This window comes from Terrapene carolina, unplaced genomic scaffold (genome assembly GCF_002925995.2).
Source record: "Terrapene carolina triunguis isolate 2854851 unplaced genomic scaffold, T_m_triunguis-2.0 Scaffold67, whole genome shotgun sequence".
Lineage (NCBI taxonomy): Eukaryota > Metazoa > Chordata > Testudines > Emydidae > Terrapene > Terrapene triunguis.
The window spans coordinates 7,256,654-7,280,047 of NW_020664418.1; the positions used below are offsets into that span (position 1 = coordinate 7,256,654).

General features: G+C 46.8%; 1 protein-coding gene across 1 annotated transcript in view; it reads left to right on the plus strand.

Moving 5' to 3' along the window:
* The window catches only part of HCN4 (hyperpolarization activated cyclic nucleotide gated potassium channel 4), a 176,694-nt gene that overhangs the window by 82,853 nt on the left and 70,447 nt on the right, over positions 1-23,394 (plus strand). The window contains exon 3 of the mRNA XM_024213759.2: positions 22,882-23,043. Coding sequence (XP_024069527.2) covers positions 22,882-23,043 — 162 coding nt within the window. The remainder of the gene's footprint in view (positions 1-22,881; positions 23,044-23,394) is intronic.

Here is a 23,394-nt window from a genome sequence, read left to right on the forward strand (position 1 = left end):
TGTTGGCATCCATGCGGCTGACATGACCGGTCCAACATAGCTGTGACTTCATGATCATCATTTCGATGCTTGTCATCTGGGCTCTCTCGAGGACCTCGAGATTGGGCACTTTGTCTTGCCAGCGGATCTTCATGATGTTGCGGAGGCAGCGCATGTGAAATGCTTCGAGCTGCTTGATGTGACGCCTATATAGTGTCCATGTTTCGCACCTGTACAAAAGAGATGAAAGAACAACAGCTCTGTACACAAGCAGTTTTGCTGACATCTGGGTGTTGTGGTGATTTAAAACTTTGACACGCAGACAGCCAAGTGCCTGGCTTGCTTTGGATATTTGTGCATTGATCTCATTATCCAGTGATCCATCACTGGATATGACACTACCCAGATATTTAAAGTTCTCCACTACTTTCAGCTGAGTGCCGTCGATGGAGATACTCGGGACAGAAGCATTTGATCCGGGTGCAGGTTGATGGAGAACTTCTGTCTTTCCAAGGCTGATAGTCTGAAAAGTTGTGAGGCCTCAGCAAACTTGTTGACAATGTGCTGAAGATCATTTTCAGTGTGAGCCATGAGGGCACAGTCATCAGCAAAGAGTGCCTCAAGAAGGAATTTCTGCACTGTCTTAGTCTTTGCATTCAGGCAACGGAGGTCAAAAAGGGAACCGTCGTGCCAGTATTTCAAGTATATACCTCGGTCCAGATCTTTCAGTGCATGGTTAAGGACACATGCAAAGAACAGGTTAAATAGGACAGGAGCGAGAACACATCCTTGTTTCACGCCGTTGGTGATGTTAAAGGGGGCTGATGTGGCTCCATCAGACAATACTTCACCTGTCATGCTGTCATGAAAAAGGCGTATAATCTGGACACATTTTCTTGGGCAGCCAAGTCGTGTTAGAATGGTCCAAAGGGCTTCCCTGTTGACGGTATCAAACGCCTTTGTCAGATCTATGAAGACAGCATACAGGTGCATGTTCTGTTCAATGCACTTCTCTTGTATTTGTCTGACAGCAAACACCATGTCGACTGTGCTCCGGCCAGGTCGAAAACCACATTGACTTTCAGGTAGATTTGCCTCAGAAATACTGGCTATTAGGCGGTTCAAGATGATGCGGGCGATGATCTTCCCTCCAACAGAGAGGAGGGATATGCCTCTATAGTTTCCACATTCTGCTTTGCTGCCTTTGTTCTTGAAAAGAGAGACAGTGGTAGCATCGCGAAGGTCCTGTGGTATGTTTTCATCCTCCCAGATGTTGATGATCACACTGTGGAACGCTGCTAGTGCTGCTGGACCTGCTGCTTTATATATCTCTGCTGGTATCCCATCTTTTCCAGGAGCTTTCCCTGAACTCATCTGGCTAACAGCTTTCTTAATCTCATCTATAGTGGGTGGAAAGTCAAGATCTGTCAGAGCAGGTTGTTGTGGAATTTCATTAAGGACATTATTATTCACGGTTGATGGTCTATTGAGAAGGTTGCTAAAGTGTTCTCGCCATCTTTCATTGATGCCTTCTTTATCTTTAATCAGCATTGTGTTGTCTAATGAGAGCAATGGGGTGGTCCTTGGTTTAAAGGGTCCATAGACAGTCTTAATAGCACTAAAGAACATCTTTAAGTTGTGGGTCTCAGCATAGTGCTCAATTTCTTTGGCTTTGCTCTCCCACCAGTTATCTTGTATCTGACGGAGGTCTTTCTGTGTTTTGCTCTGAAGGTACTTGAAATGGTCCCGTTTAGAGACTGAGGAGGGGTCATTCTGCCATTCGATAAAGGCTTTTCTCTTTACTTCCAATGCTGAGCATATTTCTTCTTGGTTCTCATCAAACCAATCCTGATGTGTTCTTTTCTTTGGTCCAAGAGATGTTATTGCTGTGTCAGTCACTATCTGCTTGAACTGGTCCCACTTTTCAGTTACAGTACCGATCAGTTGTCCGTGGGATGTCAGTTTGTCATCAAGACTCTTCTGGAATTTGTTGAAACATTGAGCATCCTTCAGTTTGGCTATATTGAAAGCAGGTCGCACATGCTTAGGACGTTTGTGCCGAGAAGGAACGATGTAGAGTTGAAGAGACGTCCTGACTAATCTGTGATCTGTCCAGCACTCTGCGCCTCGCATTACTCTGGTAATCAGTACGTCTCGTCTGTCTCGCCTTCTAACAATGGCATACTCTATCAGATGCCACTGTTTGGACCTAGGGTGCATCCACGTCGTTTTGTATTTGTCCGCTTGTCGGAACAGAGTGTTGGTAATGGTCAGGTCATTTTCAGAACAAAGACTCAAAAGAAGTAGTCCGTTATTGTTCATTTTGCCTACACCATGTGGCCCGATTACTCCTTTCCAGTTCTCGCTGTCAGCCCCGACTCGGGCATTGAAATCTCCAAGTAGGAGTAGTTTATCTGTTACAGGTGTGGCCTTGATCAGTCTGTCGAGATCTTCATAGAATTGTTCCTTTGAGTTGTCAGAGCATGTTAAAGTGAGTGCATATGCACTGATGATGGTGACATGACGTTTGGCATTTAGTGGGAAGCGTAGCTTCAGCAATCTTTCATTGATACCCACTGGAAGGTCTGGGAGTTGATGCATCAATAAGGTTTTTATTGCCAGACCAACTCCATGTATTCTATTCTCTGTCTCAGTCTTACCCTTCCAGAAGAAGGTGTAACCACCTCCTGGTTCACTCAAGAAACCTTCCCCAGGCAATCTTGTTTCACTTAATGCCACTATATCTATGTTATATCGGACTAGTTCTCGAGCAATGAGGGCTGTCCTTCTTTCAGGTCTTGCAACAGCTTCTCGATCCATGAGGGTACGAACATTCCATACACCAATGGTAAGTTTTCTCAAATTTTTCTTTTGGTTTCGGCCGCAGATTGGGTTGAACTGCCAGCCGCGGCTTGCTGGCCAGTTGTTGTAGGGCAGGCAATTTTTAGGCCACCTTTTCTAGGCCCCTCCCTTACTAGGGTGAGCAGTGCTGTCCTGAAGAGGGCTGCTCAGACGCCTGGGATGCTGCCGGGCAACTGATGGGACTCAAACCCTCAGTGAATTTGGGAAACCCTCCTAAGCCTGCTTAATTCCACGCAGGCAGGAACGCGGTTCTCTGATCTCTGTGGGGAAATGTGGATTTGCAAATGCAAATATGGGTGTTTGGGGATGAACAGGTGCATGGGCATTTCACCTTTGGGATTGTGTTATTTTAGGTCACATCCCTTCCATACACTCTCTCTAGACATTTGCATAGAGCTTAATGCAGGATTAACGTGCATGTTCTTCACTTGCTTATTTAAATGGAAAATGTGATAAATAAACACTCATTGATCAAGAATATATTGCATGAGTTATTTAATTCTCTAGTTCACAGCTCTTGCACAGGACCTCTGAGTCTAGCACTGAGTTATATTGGACCCCACTAGCTGTATTAATCCCCTGGTATGTGACATTCACAGATTGTTTTAAGAGTATACTGAATCCTTACCTGAGGCTGGCAAATTAAAGTGTGACTGAAAGAGAGATAAAGAGTTGTGGCTGTTTGGAGCCTGATCTGGACTTTGAGCTTTTGGTTTTAGTTTTTAGTTGAAGAGTGTCTTCTATGGATCTGATTTTGTTGCTTTGATGATCCAATTTTGGGTTTCTGTTTAGATACTGAGCTGTCAGCAATTAGATATCAGGATCATGCTCTTTCACTGGTGTAATTAGGAGTATAGGAATGGCCATTACTGATCAGGCCCGTGGTTCATCTTGTCCAGTATCCAGTCAAGGTCAGTAGCAATGCTTTAGAAGGAAGGTGTAACAAAGTGCCCATAGGGGAAGTTTCTTCCTAAATCCCATCAGTTAGAGGGTGACTTCTACCCTGAGAAGGGAAGGGCATTAAAAAAACCCACTTTCTAATATAACTGTGGATGTCCTTGTTACCCAGTCCTTTTTTTAAATCTTGGCAAGCTCTTAACATCAGTGATACCTGGGTGGCATTGAGTACCACAGGTTAAATGTGCATTATGTGGAAAAAATAGTGTCCCCTCTGATCAGTTTTTAAATTTGGCATCCTTCAATGTCATTCAATGTTCCTTTGCTCTTGTATTATAAGATAGGGTAAATCAGAATGCTTCACCTACCTTCGCTGTGCTAGTTGTTGTTTTGTATACCACTGTCATTCCCCCTCGGTCACCTCCTCTCTGGACAAGACATCCCCATAATTTTACGCTCCCCCTGTGAAAGTCTTTCCTAAACTAATCATTTTCATCTCCTACCTCGAAACCTATGTCTATTATATTGATTTGGAAGCAGGGTGGCTAGGAGTGAATGTGGTGTTCCAGGATGAGGGGACTGATCACTGACTTATGTCAAGGCACAACACTTCCCCACCTTAACCTTTTGTTTGCTTTTTTGACCACAATGAGCAGAGGTTTTCAATGCACTCTCCACAGCAATGCCCAGTTCCTTTTACCTGCGTTGTTAACTTAGAAGCCAGTAATGTGTATTGTGACGGGGCAAGGCCAGATGGCTATAGAAAAGTAGTGGGAGATAGATATATTAGCCCCAGGTTAAACAAATCCCTGGTACCAGGATATGTAAATGGCAGCTGCTCCAGTCAGTTAAGACACCTGGGGCCAATTAAGAGCTTTCCAGAAGGCAGGGAGGATGCTAGGTTGATTGGGACACCTGAAGCCAATCGGGGGCTAGCTGAAACTAGTTAAAAGCCTCCCAGTTAGTCAGGTGGGTGTGCATGTCAGGAGCTGTGGGAGGAAGTTCTGCTGTTGGAGAGACTGAGCTGTACATACCATATTAGGCACAAGGAAGGAGGCCCTGAGGTAAGGGTGAAGTGGAGCTTGAGGAAGTGGGGGCTGCTGTGGGGAAGTAGCCCAGGGAATTGTACGTGTCCTGTTGCTAAAAGGTCAGCTACCATAGCTGATACTATTAGGGTCCCTGGGCTGGAGCCCGGAGTAGAGGGCAGGCCTGGGCTCCCCCTCTTTGCCCCCCTGATTAATCACTGAGACTGGGAGACAACAGAGACTGTGCAAGGGAGGATAGCTTCTCCTCACCTCCCTCGCTGGCTTATGATGAAAATGGCTCAGTAGACTGTGACCCTTGTCTCTAGAGAGAGAAGGGTTAAGTGGAGGGTCACAGTGAGCCTCTGAGGCTAGTGAAATCAGTTAGGGACAGAGCTTTGTCACAACTGGTGTCAGGAGTGGGATTTCATTCACAGCATGGCAGAAGAAAGAGGTTTAAAACAAAGTGCACTGGGGTTTTGGATTTTTTTTTGTATTGGTTTGTTTGTTTGCTTTATGGAGGAGGTGGTAAGAACTCTGGTACAAGCCACGGCAGCCCAGCAGGAGGCCACCCGGGTTCAGGCAATGGTGCAACAGGAGTCTATGCGGCTACAGCAGGAAACCAATCAATTATTGATGAGCCAGGCGACCCAAGATTGTGCCCTCTTGCGAGAGGTAGTGGACCAGCTGAAGATCCTCACCACCTAGGCCCGGGGGTCCGACGGGATGCGAACCCTGAGGGCCGCTGGTTGTCTGCCAAAGATGACATCAGGAGATGACATAGAGGCATATCTCCTCTCATTCGAAAGGACTGCTCAGTGTGAAGCATGGCCCCAGGAGCAGTGGGCCAGCATTCTCGCCCCTTTTTTGTGTGGAGAGGCCCAGAAGGCCTACTTTGACTTGCCAGCCATGGACGCCACTGACTATACCCGGCTGAAGGCAGAGATCCTAGCACAATCGGGGTGATGGCAGTGGTAAGGGCCCAGAGGTTCCATGAGTGGAAATACCAGGAGAACAAACCCCCGCGGTCTCAGCTATTCGACCTCATACACCTCACACGGAAGTGGTTACAGCCCGAGGTGTGCAGCCCAGAGGAGATTTTGGAGACCCTGGTCATGGACCATTACATGCGGGGACTGCCACCAGATCTCCGTAAATGGGTAGAACGATCCGTCCACGTACGACGAGATGATCACACTGGTAGAAAGACAGATGACAGCCAGGGAACTGACCCGACTACCCAAGGAAGGCCCCTTTCGAAGCAAGCACCCGACCCCATCCCTGGATGGTTGGGCAGCCAAATCCCCGGGGAGTCCTAGGTGGAAGAAGGGGGTGGGGCTGAAAACCAGCGGGGACCCCAGAAGGAAGGGATTGACCTGAGTGGGGGGAACCCTGGGACTAAACCCCCTAACCCCCAGGATAGGGAAGTTATTAGAAGCAATTATAGATGTTATGCATGTGAGGAGTGGAGACGCATAGCAGCACAGTGTCCCAGCACCGAGGAGCCCATGCAATGTAACTTAGGGGACTGGGAGGTCCCATGCTCCCTTATCCACCTCGTGGGCATCGCATTAGCCCCACATAACTACACCAGGCCAGTGAGGATAAATGGAGCAGAGACTACAGCGCTTGTGGACTCTGGGAGTGCTATCACCCTCATATCGGGTAAGCTGGTAAAAAGTAGTCAGCTGCTACAAGCCAAATGCATAGCAGTGACGTGCGTGCATGGGGCCGTGAGCCATTACCCCACCATCCCGATGGAGATAGAGGTTCAGGGGAACCCCATTGAGGTGACGGTGGGTGTAGTTCCTAAACTCCCATATCCTGTAGTCATTGGGAGGGACTATCCAGGGTTTGATAATTTACTTCCCCTGGAGAGGCTGGAGGGAGGTGGGGACCCTGAGAACAGCGACTCATCACCGTGGGAATGGCAACCCCTGATGTTTGCTGAGATTTCTCAGGATCACTTCTCAGCCCCCCGAAAGACCCGGAAGACAAAAAAAGAGAGGAAGGCCGTGAAGGCCTTGGGAACCCAGATCCTGACCCAGGGCCAGAAGACCTCCCTAGTAGGCAGATGGACACGAGCAGCCAACAGAGAAACTTCCACCACAGAAGGTGAGCCGGAGGCTGCCCCCAGCCATGACGGTGGCGAGCCGTTGGAAGAAGCAGAAGCCGGCCCTGGGAGCTTGGGCAGGTTAGTCCCGGGAGAGAGACTTTCGGGCGGGACCTGGCGGAGGACCCCAGATATGATAACGTCAGGAAAGAGGTGGCTGACATCGATGGGATACCCGTGGATGGGAAGGTCCGGGGTCCTGGACCTTACTTTTATAGTGAAGAAAGATCTCCTGTACCACGTGGTGCAAATGCAGGAGCAAGAGATACAACAACTTCTGGTGCCACAAAAACATCAAAAAGCCATATTGAGTCTTGCCCACAGTTACCTGTTTGGAGGATACCTGGGGTAGAGAAAACCCAGGCACGGATCCTGCGGAGGTTCTTCTGGCCAGGAGAACATGAAGATGTCAGGCGATTTGGCACTTCTTGTCCACTCCAGAGTGTCAGTTACATAGCCCTCGCCCGCACTTGTGGGATCCTTTGATACCTCTTCCGATAATAGAGGTTCCTTTCGAACGGATAGCCATGGATCTGGTAGGGCCCCTAGAGAAGACAGCTCGGGCCACCAACATGTGCTTGTTGTACTGGATTATGCAACCCGGAATCTGGAAGCTGTTCCCCTACGCAACACGGCTTCCAAGACAATAGCTAAGGAGTTAGTACAGATCTTTGCCTGGGTTGGGCTACCCAAGGAGATATTGACTGATCAAGGACACCTTTCGTGTCCAAGTTGATGAAAGATCTCTGTTCGTTGCTCCATGTACAAGTCCTACGGACCTCTGTATACCACCTGCAAACAGATGGCCTTGTGGAAAGGTTCAATAGGACCCTCAAGGCCATGATCAGGAAAGTGGTAAGCCGGGATGGGAAAGATTGGGATACCCTATTGCCTTACCTCATGTTCGCCATCCGGGAGGTTCCGCAAGTCTCCACGGGTTTCTCTCCGTTTGAACTACTATATGGGCGCCACCCCCAGGGCATATTGGATATAGCCAGAGAAGCCTGAGAAGAGGAGTCAAATCCCGGAAGGAACATAGTTGAGCATGTACTGCAGATGAGAGATCAGATAGCCCATTGTACGGGAACACTTGGAGAGAGCACAGGAGACCCAACAAACCCATTATAACCACCAAGCGAAGCTTCGACGGTTCCAACCAGGGGATCAGGTGGTGGTACTGGTGCCCACAGCAGAAAGTAAACTGTTGGCCCAGTGGCAGGGACCCTACGAAGTAATCAAAGCTGTGGGAGAGGTGAACTATAAGGTGCCACAGTGAGCCTCTGAGGCTAGCGAAATCAGTCAGGAAACGCAGGACCCACGGAGACAAGGACGGAGCTTTGTCACAGTATGGATAGCTCAAATGATTCCTTCTTATGTGCATTACTTTGCATTTACAAACCTTGAGTTTTATCTAACATTGTGTTGCCAATTTAACTAGCTTTGTGTCTGATGAAAAGCCCATTGAAATCAATGGGGATCATTCCATTTATTTCAATAGGCTTTGTTCAGAACGCCTGTAAAGCCCCTCTGAAGTTTCTGCATGCTTTTCGCTAGTCTTGACTAATCTAAATAATTTTATGTCGTCTACAAACGTTTTCATCTTGCTGCTCAACCCCTTTTCCATTTCACAGATAAATATATTAAACACTGGTCATGGTACAGAACTTTGGATCTGTTAATCTTTGCTGATGGTGAAAACTGACCATTTATTTCTCCTCTTTGCTGTCTGTTGGCCACTTGCTAATCCATGACAGAACTTTACCTCTCATCCCAGGGTGACCAAGCTTCCCAAGTCTTGGGATAGACTTTGTCAAAGGCTTTCTGAAATGCCACATTAACGATGTCATCTAGTTCTCCTGTGTCCATGACCTGCTCAAAGCATTCTAGTAGGTTAGAGAGGCATAGTGTTTTCTTTGCCAAAGTTATGCTAGTGAGTCCTTTTCAGATCATGATCAGTCACCTAATGAAAGTGTTTTATAATTCTGTTTTTAATGATCATTTCAACCAATTCCTCTTATGTTGATGTAAGAGGAATGATATAGAATAACAGAACTTGGCATTTACATAGCACTTTACCTAGTCCACACAGAGTATAAATATTCATTAACCCTTGCAACATTGCTGAGAGGAAAGTATTATTACTCCCATTTTACAGATGCAGTGAATGAGGTGCAGAGACATTGTGACTTGCCTGAGGCCCCATATAAGTGATGAGAAACGTAAATCGTTCAGTCATCTATTCCTTGCTAAGTTTTGAACTGTTTTAATAGAGGGACACTGATTAAATGATAATCATATTTTAAAATTCTACTCAAAATGTCCTTCTGTACTAATTATACTCCTTGTAAAATATTAAAACTGAGAAAAAAAAATTGTCAATTTTCCTTCATTTTCACCTTTCTGCTGTTAGTTTAATTCTTGCACTTAGTTTGGACACAAAGAGGCTAAACTGGTCAGTTTCACTTCCTGATTTTCCTGCACCACCAGCAGCTGTTGTGCTTGGGTTTCCAGCGCTACATGGAATGGTTTAAGTGCAAGATAGAGCCATGATGCAAAATTCAGATCGACATCTGAGGTGCAAACACCCCAGAATTTTGTTTTGTTCAGACTTGGACCCATCTCTAGTTTAAACAAAAAAAAAACCCAAAAAACCAAAACCAAAAAACAAAACCCCAAAAAACAAACAAACAAACAAAAAACCAACCTTTTGGAATTTAAAATGCCACCAAAACATTCCAATTTATATGTTGAGTTTTGTAACTAGTGTTTTAGCAAAACCTACGGCTAGATTTTCAGAGTGGCTTATGGGGGCTAGGGGCCAATTTCCACTTCAGTGGGAGTTGAGTGCCCAAATTTGTCAATCACAAATCATGCCAAACAAATCTAATTTCCTTCTTTGGCAGGTGTACTGATATAGTGGGTGGGGGGAAGCAGTGGATGTGATAAATCTAGACTTTAGTAAGGCGTTGCACACCGTGCTGAGCGGATGTGCTCATTTCTAACTGCAAGTGATTGACATTCCTCACTTTTGATTCTTTTTGTGTTAGTTTTCTAGACTCGGAGTAAAAGTTCCAAAAGTGGCTAATTCCCATTTTCAAAAATGTGTTAGGGCCAGATTTTTAAAGGGATTTAGGCACCTGAAGATGCAGCTAATGGGAGTTAGGCACCTAGCCTGTTTAGGTACATTTAAGAGTCCCACTAGGTCTCATCTCCATCTTTAGGTGCCTAAATCCCTTTGAAAGTGTGACCCCTAGGCACTTCAGAGCCAAGTCCTCATTGAAAGTCAACAAAATGCTTGGGCATCTAGGTGTCTAAATCACTTTTGGAAATGGTACATCTAAAAAATTTAGCACCAACCTCATTGTTGCTTTTATCAGACACTTTCTCTGAGATTTCAACCATTGCCTCCTCCCCGGAGTCTCACATTTGAGTTCGGTGGGAGCAGGATCCACTCTGGAATCTTTTTCCTAGAGATATTTGGAAAAGACAATTGAAGGGCAAGCCAGTCATTAGAGTTGTCTGTGTCGTGTTTGTCATGGTAAGAAAAATTCTTAAAATGATGACGATTAAAATCTAGTCTGAATGGTTGCATGGGAAGGGAGGCAGTTGCCATGACAACCTGAACTCTAAGAGGCACAAACACATGGCACAAGCAAGATCTTTGGAGTTTTATCTATCTATCTATCTATCTATAAACATCTGCCGTTTGCACTAGCTTTTTTGGTGCTAATTAGTCCTGCTACTTCACCTATTCCTGCTGTAAACATTTTGCAGCAGACGCGAGTCTCTGCAGGAGAAGAGAAGAAAATGTTTTTTATTTTTAGTTGGGTTTTCTGGTGGCTTTTGTCCTGTCTCCTGCCCACCCACTCCCACCTCACGACTGGAGAAGAAGCTCCATTAGCGTGATCAGTCCTGCTGGAAGCCAGCTGTCTATGAAGAATTAAACTCCCTCTGGAGGTTAGTGTAAATCTCTCTTGCTTCCATGCAGTTAAATTATGCTGGCTGACAGTGTTACAGAACATTCACTGTGCAAAGCATAACCCCTCCACGTGCAACATAATTCTTCACACTGTTATAGCCTTGAAAATAAGCCCCCTCACCCCTTCTTGCACATTTTTTTCCACTTCAAATTAGCTTCTGATCAATGAAAACAGGTCCATTGTGAGTAACAGGTGCCTTTGAAATTCAGAACTTGTGTGTGTTAGTGGCAAAAATGGCCATTTTGTGCAATCTTGAGGGTTGGTAATTGGCCAAAACGACACACGTTTTGGGGTAAAGTGTGTCTGGTTTTGCACAGCTTGAATTGCAACCTCACTTGGGGGAAATGAGCAATCTTAGCGGGATGTAAATGAGAGAGGTTGATGGATATTTGGTGGTCAGCAGTGGTGGGATAAGAAATGCAGAAAAAGCAACTGAGAGCTTTTGTATGGTGTTGCTAAAATAAAATGTATTAGAGTTTTGGATAGTGTGTGCGCTGGTTCCTCAGTGCACTGAAGGGTGAATTATTTTGCAATCTATCCTAGTCACCCTGGTTCTTATGCCTTGTCTATCACCATAGTATGAGTTAGCTGGCCAAGGGGTTTGGCTGTAGGTGGCTTAGGTGTACTTGTTACTTGTCAGTGTTTTGATGTCTATAAAGTATTGTATATTCCTGGAGAGTATTTATCTTCCTTCGGGGAAAGCCACCTCATAAAATCTCCAAGCTTGGGGAGGTGCTTGTTTGATCTTCCCTCTCTTCCACTGCACATCCTGTTGTCAACTAGCAGCCAGGGCATGTCATTGTTTGCGTTGTGTGGGATGTTTGTTAAGTTTGGAGAAGAGGAAGGAAGGTGTTTTCTTTGCGGGCAACAGCAGGCTCTGTCCTCATATAACAACAAGCTCTAAGTGAGAAAAATAATGATCCCTGAGCAGTTGCATTACCTTGAACATTGATGTGGGGCAATAACAGCTTAGACATTGTACTCAGAGGTGTGATTGCAGCATGAGTAGATGCACCCAAGCTAGCATTAACCTAGCTAATGCAAATAACAACAGCAGTGAAGCTGCGGCAGCATGGATTGTGTAAGCCTGTCTGGGACCCTGGATTCTTAATCAGGTGGCTGGTCTGTGCTGCAGTCTGTGCTGCTGTGGCTTCACTGCTATTGATAGTCCTGTGAGCTAGATCAAAGCTAGCTCAGGTGTGTCTACACTTGCTGCAATTGCACCTCCGGCTGCAGTGTAGACATAGCTTGTGGTCTTTTCTAGTCAGATCTTGCAAGTTAAGCAGGATCAAGCTTAGTGAGTGTTTGGATGGAAGACCTCTAAGAGGAATCGAGGCTGCTGCCAGATGTAATGTTGGTGACACAGGATATTCTGCTGCTCCTCCATCAGTATGAAGCCTGTGTGAAAGCTGTGCAGTGTTATTCTTGCGTTCATCCCCAGAAGTGGGGGAGTGATCCAGATGTATACGTTAGAGCCAAGAAAATAATTCCCGGTGAATGGTTTACTTGGAGATTTTAGCCTCTTTCCCTGCTTCTGGAATGTTCTTGGGTAGATTAATTTACCTGATAAATTGATAAACTAAACAATAATAAGTCACCAGGACCAGATGGTATTCAACCAAGAGTTCTGAAGGAACTCAAATGTGAAATTGCAGAAATACTAACTGTAATCTGTAACCTATCATTTAAATCAGCTTCTGTACCAAATGACTGGAGGATAGCTAATGTGACACCAATTTTTTAATTGGGCTCCAGAGGTGATCCTGGCAATTACAGACTGGTAAGCCTGATTTCAGCACCGGGCAAACTAGTTGAAACTAAAAAGAATAAAACTGTCAGACACATAGATGAACATAATTTGTTTGGGAAGAGACAACATGGTTTTTGTAAAGGGAAATCATGCCTCACCAATCTACTGGAATTCTTTGGGGGGCGGGGTCAACAAGCATGTAGACAAGGGGGATCCAGTAGATATAGTGTACTAAGATTTTCAGAAAGCCTTTGACAGGTCCCTCACCAAAGGCTCTTAAGCAAAGTAAGCTGTCATGCGATAAGAGGGAAGATCCTCTCATGGATTGGTAACTGGTTAAAAGATAGGAAACAAAGGGTAGGAATAAATGGAGAGAGGTAAATAGTGGTGTCCCCCAGGGGTCTGTACTGGGACCAGTACTATTCAACATATTTATAAATGATCTTGAAAAAGGGTAAACAGTGAGGTGGCAAAATTTGCAGATAATACAAAATTTCTCAAGATAGTTAAGTCCCAGGCAGATTGCGAAGAGCTACAAAAGGATTTCACAAAACTGGGTGACTAGGCAACAAAATGGCAGATGAAATTTAATCTTGATAAATGCAAAGTAATGCACATTGAAAACATAATCCCAACCATACATATAAAATGATGGGATCTAAATTAGATGTTACCGCTCAAGAAAAAGATCTTCGAGTCATTGTGGATAGTTCTCTGAAATCATCCACTCAATGTGCAATGGCAGTCAAAAAAGCAAACAGAGTATTGGGAATCATTAAGAAAGGGATAGATAATAAGACAGAAAATATCATATTGCCTCTATATAAATCCATGGTACGCCCACACCTTGAATACTGTGTGCAGATGTGGTCGGCCCATCTCAAAAAAGATATATTGGAATGGGAAAAGGTTCAGAAAAGGGCAATAAAAATTATTAGGGGTATGGAACGGCTTCCATATGAGGAGAGATTAATAAGACTGGGACTTTTCAGCATGGAAAGAGATGCCTGGGGGGGGATATGATTGAGGTCTATAAAATCATGACTGGTGTGGAGAAAGTAAATAAGGAAGTGTTATTTACTCCTTCTCCTAACACAAGAACTAGGGGGTCACCAAATGAAATTAATAGGCCGCAGGTTTAAAACAAACAAAAGGAAGTATTTTTTTCACACAACGCACAGTCAACCTGTGGAACTCCTTGCCAGAGGATGTTGTGAAGGCCAAGACTATAACAGGGTTCCAAAGAGAGCTAGATAAGTTTATGGAGGACAGGTCCATCAATGGTTATTAGCCAGGATGGGCAGGGATGGTGTCCCTAGCCTCTGTTTGCCAGAAGCTGGGAATGGGCGACAGGGGATGGATCACTTGATGATTACTGTTCTGTTCATTCCCCATAGGTTACCTGGCATTAGCCACTGTCAGAAGACAGGCTACTGGGTTAGATGGACCTTTGGTCTGACCCAGTATGGCCGTTCTTATGTTCCTATTAACTTTTTCCTCTAGTTTTATTTCTATCTGTAGTTTGATGACAACCAATTTTCTGCCAGTATTCGACACTTAATACATATGAACAAAAATTAACTGTTAGCTGTGATTGGCCAGATGGTATCGTTATTGTTTCCTGATTGGATGATCATTATTTTTGTAATCAGGCACAAGCTACTGATGCTTTGAATCTCTTGGAGAGAAGAAGCAGTTTAAGGAGAGAGGGAGCATTTTTCATCAGCTTCTTAAAAAGTAATTTTTTTCCCTTTCTGTGTCATACAGGACTTGCCTACGGCATCGTTCCTAAAAGAACTGGGCTATGGGGGGGAAGTTTAAAGGTAAATTTCTCTTGTACTAATCACACAAAATAACTGCTTGGACATTTGTGGTCTGTTTAATTGTATCGGTACTAGAGATCTGGTGAGGGTCTTAGGGAACCTCGTCCACCTGCTATGTCTGATACCATGTAAAATGCACCAATTTTCATAGAATCATAGGATTGGAAGGGACCTCGAGAAGTCACCTAGTCCAGTCCCCTGCACTCATGGCAGGACTAAGTATTATCTAAACCATCCCTGACAGGTGTTTGTCTAACCGGCTCTTAAAAATCTCAAATGATGGAGATTCCACAACCTCCTGAGGCAATTTATTCTAGTGCTTAACCACCCTGACAGTTAGGAAGGTTTTTCCTAATGTCCAACCTAAATCTCCCTTGCTGCAATTTAAACCCATTGCTTCTTGTCATAATCTCAGAGGTTAAGAACAACAATTTTTCTCCCTCCTCCCTGTAACATGTACTTGAAAACTATCATGTGTTACACTGTTGACTCATAGTTAGCTTATGGTCCACTATGATGCCCAGATTCCTTTCCACAGTACTCCTTCCTAGGCAGTCATTTCCCATTTTTTATGTGAGCAACTCATTGATTGTTCCTTCCTAAATGGAGTACTTTGCATTTGTCCTTATTGAATTTCATCCTATTTGCTTCAGACCATTTTTCCAGTTTGTCCAGATCATTTTGAATTTAAATTTTGGTGCAAATTCTTGCACATGTAAGTTTAAATACACTATGAATGAGTATTCAGGTGTTGAGTGTGTAAAACTCTATTACTCCAAAAGTGGATTGAGCATGAGCAAAGCATGAGCATGAGCAAGTCTGATTCTCTTCTGCATCTTGTATAGTCATTTACACCAGTGCAAAGGAAGAGTGAAATGCTATCAAATCAAAGTGGTAGCATTTTACGCAGGACCGGCTACAGGGTTTTTGCTGCCCCAAGCAGCAAAGAAAAAAAAAAAAAAAAAAAGCCGCGACCGCGATCGGTGGCAGCTCCACCATGCTGCTTTCTTCTTCGGCAGCAATTCGGCGGCAGGTCCTTCCCTCCGAGAGGGACAGGGACCGTCCGCCGAATTGCCGCCGAAGAGCCCGACATGCCGCCCCTTCCCCTTGGCTGCCCTAGGCACCTGCTTGCTCAGCTGGTGCCTGGAGCCGGCCCTGATTTTACGTTCACTCTGCATTAGTCTAAATGACTATACAAGGTGCAGTGCAAAAGATAAGTGGTCCAATGAATTTTAAATTCAAGCCAATACTCTATGGAAAACTTTTTTCCTCATTCACTCAACTCGCATATATCTAGAAACAAAAAGCTTTGTTTAGAAAACTAGCTAAGTTTGCTACGTGAAAAAAAAATCACAAAATTTTCCTAACGCTTCATTTGCAAAACCCAAATAAAGGAACGAATAGTTAAGAGTGTCCTAAATCTCGCATTCTCCACGTAATCGACAAACATGCTATTTTCAGAAATAATCAAATGCACATTTAATCACAGCACAACCGTAACTCTGTCCCATAAGGTGGGGTTTTTAAATTATTTTTGTTGTCTTGATTTTTGTACCCTTAAGTGTTTTCTTCTAAAGGGATATTTTTGGATTTGTACCATAAATTAATGTTGGACACTTAAACTACTTAGCCAACACTATTCTCAAGGAACTGAAATTATAGATACTTTACCAAAAATTCTACTGACAATTGATACATCAGTCCGAGTATCCACACTCGGATATGCACTGACTTAAACAACTATACCTTTAGTTAAAACAGTGTGATGGAGCCACGGCCTAGATTCCACAGCCGGGGGCCCCTTGCCCCGTTAAGTCACCTTCAAGTCTACTTTGCCCTCTGACTTTAGTGGCCATCTGAGGCTTCACCCAGCCCAGCGGAATCCTACAGGGGTGTAGAGCCAGTGGAGATGTATTCTACAGAGTTGGTCAGTGCTGACAGGATTTCAAATGTGTACCACTAGGAGCCTGATGGATAATCCCATTAGATGCAGAGGGGGTTCTAAGGCACATCCACAACTAGAGGCTGCTTTACTGGAAAAGGGTTCAGTTCGGCTGCGATGTTCACAGTCCCTCCTGCTGCTGGCCTGCCAGGAAGCTTTACTGTTCCCTTGACTGGGGGTGTAGAGCAGACTTCATAACAGGGATTCACAAGTCATAGCCATTTGTGGACAATTGGCCTGGTTTCTGAGGTGAAGCCCTCAGCACTGTCAGCCAGTGTCACCACCTCCCGCTTGCCTCTCTCCTGAAACAGAGGTTCAGAGGTTGAGTACAGGCCACCACCGCCTTTGCCAAACCCCAATCACTCAAATGGCAAGCAGATGAAAGACCAAGTGTGTGACCAACTCCAAGGGAGCTAGGGAGCCCCAATAGCACCCAGCACAGGACTGGTCATTAGCACTCCAGGCTTCCCTGCCATAATGACAAAAGCCAGACAAGTACCAATCACAGCTCATGTCCCCGTGCAATGTACTTTCGGACGCTCCTTCCCCATCTCTCATGCACAAGCGGGGCGGGGGGCGGGGGGCGGGGGGGTGCTGCAGGGCAGCAAGGCACAGTGCTTGGTGAGAGACCAGCTTAGGAGCTCTCTGGTGAGTGTTTGGAACCCGTATTCCCCATGACATGGGGCAAAATTACTGCAGGGATATCTGCTCAGACGAAGGGCATCCACCACATCCCCCTGTGGCTACGTCTCTGCTCCTCAGAGTGCGGGTTCCTCCTTTTTTCTTAATGTCTGAAAGTGAATTTATTTCAAGGGGGGAAAGGTACTGAACTGACTGCCCTGGAGACTGGGGCTGTCTGTCCAGATGGTGGCAGCCTTGGGGATGGCAATTCACTCTATATGGCCCATTCAACTTTTGGCCCCCTTTCCTGGGACTGCCAGCCAAGGGAGTCAGTTCTTGCCAAGAGCAAAGGCAGCGGCTTGTCATGGGGACACCTGTCCACTAAGAACTAGGCTGAAGCTCCCAACTCAGTTCACGCAGGCTGCTGAACACAGATCAGATGGTGAAAGCTTTGCATCCCTAGCTGGAATAGGGCCAAATCCCCAGCTAGGGGGTGAAAAGCTTTGTATCCCTTTACAAATCTCCTGAGACGTCCATTTCCGCAGGCTTTTGATTTTCTATCTTTCTATGTTAAAGAAAAAAGGCAGTTCCGGACACTGTCCCCACGGGCAGGGCTCCTAGGGATGGAATTATTGCTAGAACTCTGATGAAATGTGAGAGTGCAGATACCTAGGAGAGGAAATGTCATTTAACTCACTAAAACCCTCCATTGACAAATATCCACTTGTGGCCCCTTTCACAGATCATTGCCCCAAGCACCAGCATAGCCCTCGGTTGTCATTTGAATACTCTGGACTCGAGGTGATCATTTCTGCGACAGAAGAAGAGATGAAACCAGTCAAATGATTCTTTCTGAAGGATTTGCTCAGCTGTCATACTAACCTGCTGAGCCAGCCAAACAGAGCTGGATTTCCTACCGCAGCCTTTCACTCAGGATTCTGGGTCCATCTTGCTTGGAAATGCTGTTTGGTGGCCTCTCATGCTATTTTGGCTCTGTTTTCTGCTGCACCCTAGAAGCAGAGGAAGCTGGATGAACAATGGGGTTTAGAAACAGTTAACCAAACTGTCTGCCTTTCTACTTCCCTACTTATCTGTCCACATTGCTGCAGTATCTGAGCGCCTCACGTTCTTTAATTTATCCTCACAACAGTCCTGTAAAGTAGGGCCGAGCTATTGCCCCATTGTATAGATGGGGAACTGAGGCATAGGGAGACTAAGGCCTGGATCCTCCAAGGATTGAAACCAATGGGAGTTAAGTGCCTAAACACCTCTGAGGATCTAGGCCTAAGGGACTTTCCCAAGGAAATCTGTCATGGAACGGGGAATTGAACCTGGGTCTCCTGAGTCCCACGGTCAGCTTAAATTTGAGGGTGATGGTTGGGTTGGTTCTTTCTTCATACAAACCCGTCACTTAGGCCTAATGAAGTAACAGAGCAGCATGAGTGGACAGCGTTGCTCTAATGCTAAATGTTTTCAGAGTACGGAGTATGACTAGTTCTAAATTATTAATTATTATAGTTAGTGGTTCCAATTAATTAACTGAAAATTACTTCTCCATCTTACATGAGGGGTTGCATCAATTTCTCAACCCAGCTTGTCCAAGTGCCATGTGAGAAAGCTAGGTTAGGTGGTACCAGAGGGCTAATGTTCCTCTGAAGAACCGAGTGTAGATCCTGCCAAGGCCATAAGGGAGAATGAGTTATGTAGGTGTCGGCATATGTTCTGCCTAGCTGACTTTTATATCCCCAGCCAAAATCCCCAGTGTAATAGCAGGGGGTGTTACACCTCAGGATAGAGACCCCTTTGGCAGAGGTCGGTGGGGAGGGGGAATGGCATCAGCAGAGCTGTGAGGGGAGCCCAGTACTGGAATAGCAGGGGTACAAGTCACAGATTCATAGAACCATAGGGTTAGAAGGGACCACTGGAGTCATTTTGGTCCGGAGTGAGGTGCGTTGGCAGAGCTGTGAGGAGTGGGGGACTGAGCACTGGAATAGCAAGGGGGCTATGGATAGGACTGAGCCACATTGGCAGAGTTGTGTAGGGAGCCCAAGGCTGGGATAAGTCCAGATGCAAGGTGCCTGGGTAGAGCTGTGAGGTACATGGAGTAACCAGGGACATGCTTGTCCAGAATGCATCTCCTTTGTGCTGCCCAAGTCCTGTCTGTGCTTTGCCTGACTCACATGGGGACATTCAGCCCCTCAGGTTTCTCGGCACTCAATTGACTCAATTAAAATCAAACTAAGAAGTTGTGTGAATAGCTTGTGGGCTGATCTGTGAAACAGCCAGGTTGCGCCTGGATCCCCAACATGGGGAAGGGAGAGGTCTCCTCATGACGAGGGGCCGGGATACATTTGGTGGGAGGCAGCTGACAGCAATGAGTCTACATACTTCACTCACATGTGTCATCCCTCCTCTAGCCACAGCAGCATTGCTTCACATGGGGAGCGGTGTTCAGGATTTCCCTGGCCAAGGCACCGAGATGTGATGAGCAGGCAGGGCTAGGCCACATCTGTCTGTCGTGCCTCAGTCCGTCCTTGCACTGGCAAAAATCGCTATGGCAACCCTTCAGAACATGGGGAGAAAGGGTGGGGCGGGGCGGGGCAGGGCCTTGGGGAAGGGATGGGGCAGGGCAGGGGTGTTTGTTTTTTTGCGATTAGAAAGTTGGCAACACTAACAACTTGCCAGGCACCTCAAATGCAACAGATTTACTGTAACGTGAATATGCATCCCATAGGGACTACAGGTTCCAACATAAACTGCTCCATCTTGATCCAAACAGGCTTTTTGTTAAATTGGATTGTGGCATGCTGGGATTTGTAGTCTTCCTGAGCTGCACGTCTGTATTAAAGGTGCAGGGAACCTTGGGATGCTCTGTGTGCCATGTGTCACGTGTAACTTACAGGCCTTCCTTTACAGAGAGAACCTCCCCCAGTTACACTTGTGCAGGAGTGTGTACACCTCTCCGCCCACTGTGATCCACAGCAGAGGGGTTCAGCTATTGCGACAGAGCAGGGCATTAATAAAGAATCATAAGACTGGAAGGGACCTCAAGAGGTCATCTAGTCCAGTCCCCTGCCTCATGGCAGGACTAAGTATTATCTACACCATTCCTGACAGGCGTTTGTCTAACCTGCTCTTAAAAATCTCCAATGATGGAGATTCCACAACCTCCCTAGGCAATTTATTCCGGAGCTTAATCACCCTGACAGTTAGGGAGTTTTTCCCAATGTCCTAAACCTCCCTTGCTGCAATTTAAGCCCATTGCTTCTTGTCCTATCCTGAGGTTAAGAAAAACAATTTTTCTTCCTCCTCCTTGTAACAACCTTTTACGTACTTGAAAGCTGTTATGATGTCCCCTCTCAGTCTTCTCTTTTCCACACTAAACAAACCCAATTTTTTTCAATTTTCCCTCATAGGTCATGTTTTCTAGACCTTTAATCATTTTTGTCACTCTTCTTTGTACTTTCTCCAGTTTGTCCGCATCCTTCCTGAAATGTGGCGCCCAGAACTGGACACAATACTCCAGTTGAGGCCTAATCAGCGCAGAGTAGAGCAGAAGAATTACTTCTTGTGTTTTGCTTACAATACTGCTAATGCATCCCAGAATTATGTTCGATTTTTTTGTAACAGCATTACACTTTTGACTCATATTTAGCTTGTGGTCCACTATGACCTCCAGATCCCTTTCCACATTACTCCTTCCTCGGCAGTCATTTCCCATTTTGTATGTGTGCAACTGATTGATTGTTCCTTCCTAGATGGAGTACTTTGCATTTCTCCTTATTGAATTTCATCCTATTTACTTCAGACCATCCCTACAGTTTGTCCAGATCATTTTGAATTTTATTCCTATCCTCCAAAGCACTTGCAACCCCTCCCAGCTTGGTATCGCTCACAAACCTTATACATGTACTCTCTATACCATTATCTAAACCAGGGGTGGCAAACATTTTGGCCCGAGGGCCACATCAGGCTTGCAAAACTGTATGGAGGGCCGGGTAGGGAAGGCTGTGCCTCCCCAAACAGCCTGGTCCCCGGCCCCTGACTGCCCCCATCAGAACTCCCAACCCATCCAACCCCCTGCTCCTCCCAACCTCCGCCCCATCCAACTGCTCCCTGCTCCCTGTCCTCTAACTGCCCCCCGGGACACCCTGCCCCTTATCCAACACCCCCCCACACACTCCCCGTCCCCTTACCATGCCGCTTGGAGCGGCAGGAGCTCGCAGCCGCGGGGCCCAGCCAGAGCCAGCCATGCCGCCCAGAGGGGGAGGGGGGACACCCGGGGAGGTGCCGGGGACTAGCCTCCCCAGCCGGGAGCTCAGGGACCAGGCAGGAAGGTCCCATGGGCCGGATGTGGCCCGCAGGCCGTAGTTTGCCCACCTCTGATCTAAACCATTGATGAAGATATTGAACAGAACCAGACCCAAAACCGATCCCTGTGGAACCACTAGCATAGCTAGCGGGGTGCAGGGGAAGCAGCCGCTTCCCCCACCTTTCCAAAAGCGGCCGGAGGAGCGAGGGGGGGGCGCAGGCTGGCGGCCCGCAGAGCAGCCCGGCAGCCGCGGCTGGGCCGGAAGAGCGAGGGGGGACGCAGGCTCGCGGCCTGGCAGCCGCGGCCGGGCCGGAGAGGAGTGAGGGGGCGCCCAGGCTGGCGGCCTGCAGTGTGGCCGGCAGTCATGGGGGGCGCTGGGCGCGGCCGGAGGAGCGAGGGGGGGGTCACGGGAGTGGCACGGCAGGGCCGGAGGAGCCATGGAGGGGGAGGGTCGGTGCGGCCGGAGGAGGAGCCAAGGGGGCGTGGCCAGAGGAGGAGCCAATGGGGGGTGCCTTTTTATCTTTGCTCCCCCTCCTCTTAAAAGCTGGCTACGCCACTGTGTGGGACCCCACTTGTTACATCCTTCCACCATGAACCACTGATAACTACTCTCTGGGAATGGTTTTCCAACCAGTTTTGCACCCACCTTATAGTAGCTCCATGTAGGTTGCATGTCCCTAGCGAGACAAACCCCAGTGTTTTCAGAATGCCAGTTCTCCCTAGCAAATAAAGCAAAGTGTCCTCGCTGGGCTGTACTCTATGGGGCATATGTCTGTCTGCACCCCGCCTTGATCACATGATACGTGGACTTCTGAATATATTCTGCTTATGATTAGTACAATGGGGAAAATACGTTGCCTCTCCTTGTAATGGAGAATGGTGGCTGCAGAGAACCAACTCCAACTCCCTGATTCAGGGCTGCTGAGCCCTCTGGTTCTAAATGGCCCTGTGAAGGGTAAGACTCTGCATACCAGCAGAAGATGGTAGCCCAACTCTGTGTAGCCCAGCTATGCCATGCCCCCTCCTCTCCACCAGCCTGCCGTCCTCCATGTAAGGCCAAGGGCAGAGGGGACAGCTGGATAAGAGACAAGTTCTGCTGAATTTTTCACTGGAGAGCTCTGGCTGGTTTAAGGCTGCTGCGTGTGAGAGAATGCTGGCACATGCATCCAATATACAAACACAGAGAAAGCCCCTGCCCTGTGGGACTTACAATCTATTTTCAAAACGGGGGATATCAAAGGAGGACTGCTCCCTGGAGAGAAGTAACGTGCGAGTGAAATGCTGAAGAGAAGCTATGCGATTTATTTTGTAAAGCAGACTGAAAATTTTAAATCCAAGTGAAATGTGGATGAAAAATGGGAGGGGGTAGGTATATTTGGTGATTATTTTTTTTAACCTGTTTTCTGAGTTGCTCTAATGTTTTGTATTTAACCACTAATCTGCCCGTGGAGAATTGACCCAACCTTGTCTTGGGCTGCCTTTGATTTGTTGTGGCTCCCTGGCTTGGAGCTCTCCGTCTGCTGGTTGTATTGGTAGGCTGATGAGCTGGGTGTGAATCGTGTCCATCCTGGCCCCTGCAGATATTCCACATGACCTATGACCTGGCGAGCGCGGTGGTGCGGATTGTGAACCTGATTGGAATGATGCTGCTGCTGTGTCACTGGGATGGCTGCCTTCAGTTCCTGGTGCCCATGCTGCAGGACTTCCCTGAAGACTGCTGGGTGTCCCTCAATCGCATGGTGGTAAGTGCCTGCTCTTTCTTGACACCCCAGAGCCCTCCACAAGCCCCCAATAACAAAGCATCCCTCCAGCATCCCCCCAACACACAGCTCCCTATTCCACAACCCTCCCCCCTCAGCAATACAGCATCCCCTAGGGTTGCCAACCTTCCCGAATTGGCCGGGACTCTCCTGGAATCGGCCTCAATCTCCTGGTTGCTATTGAAAGCACTCCAGGAGATTTTAACAGGCCAGAAGTCCAGTCAGTGGCACAGCGGGGCTAAGGCAGGCTCTCTGCCTGCCCTGGCTCCATGCAGCTCCCAGAAGCGGCCAGCATGTCCCTGCGGCTCCTAGGTGCAGGGCTGGCCAGGGGGT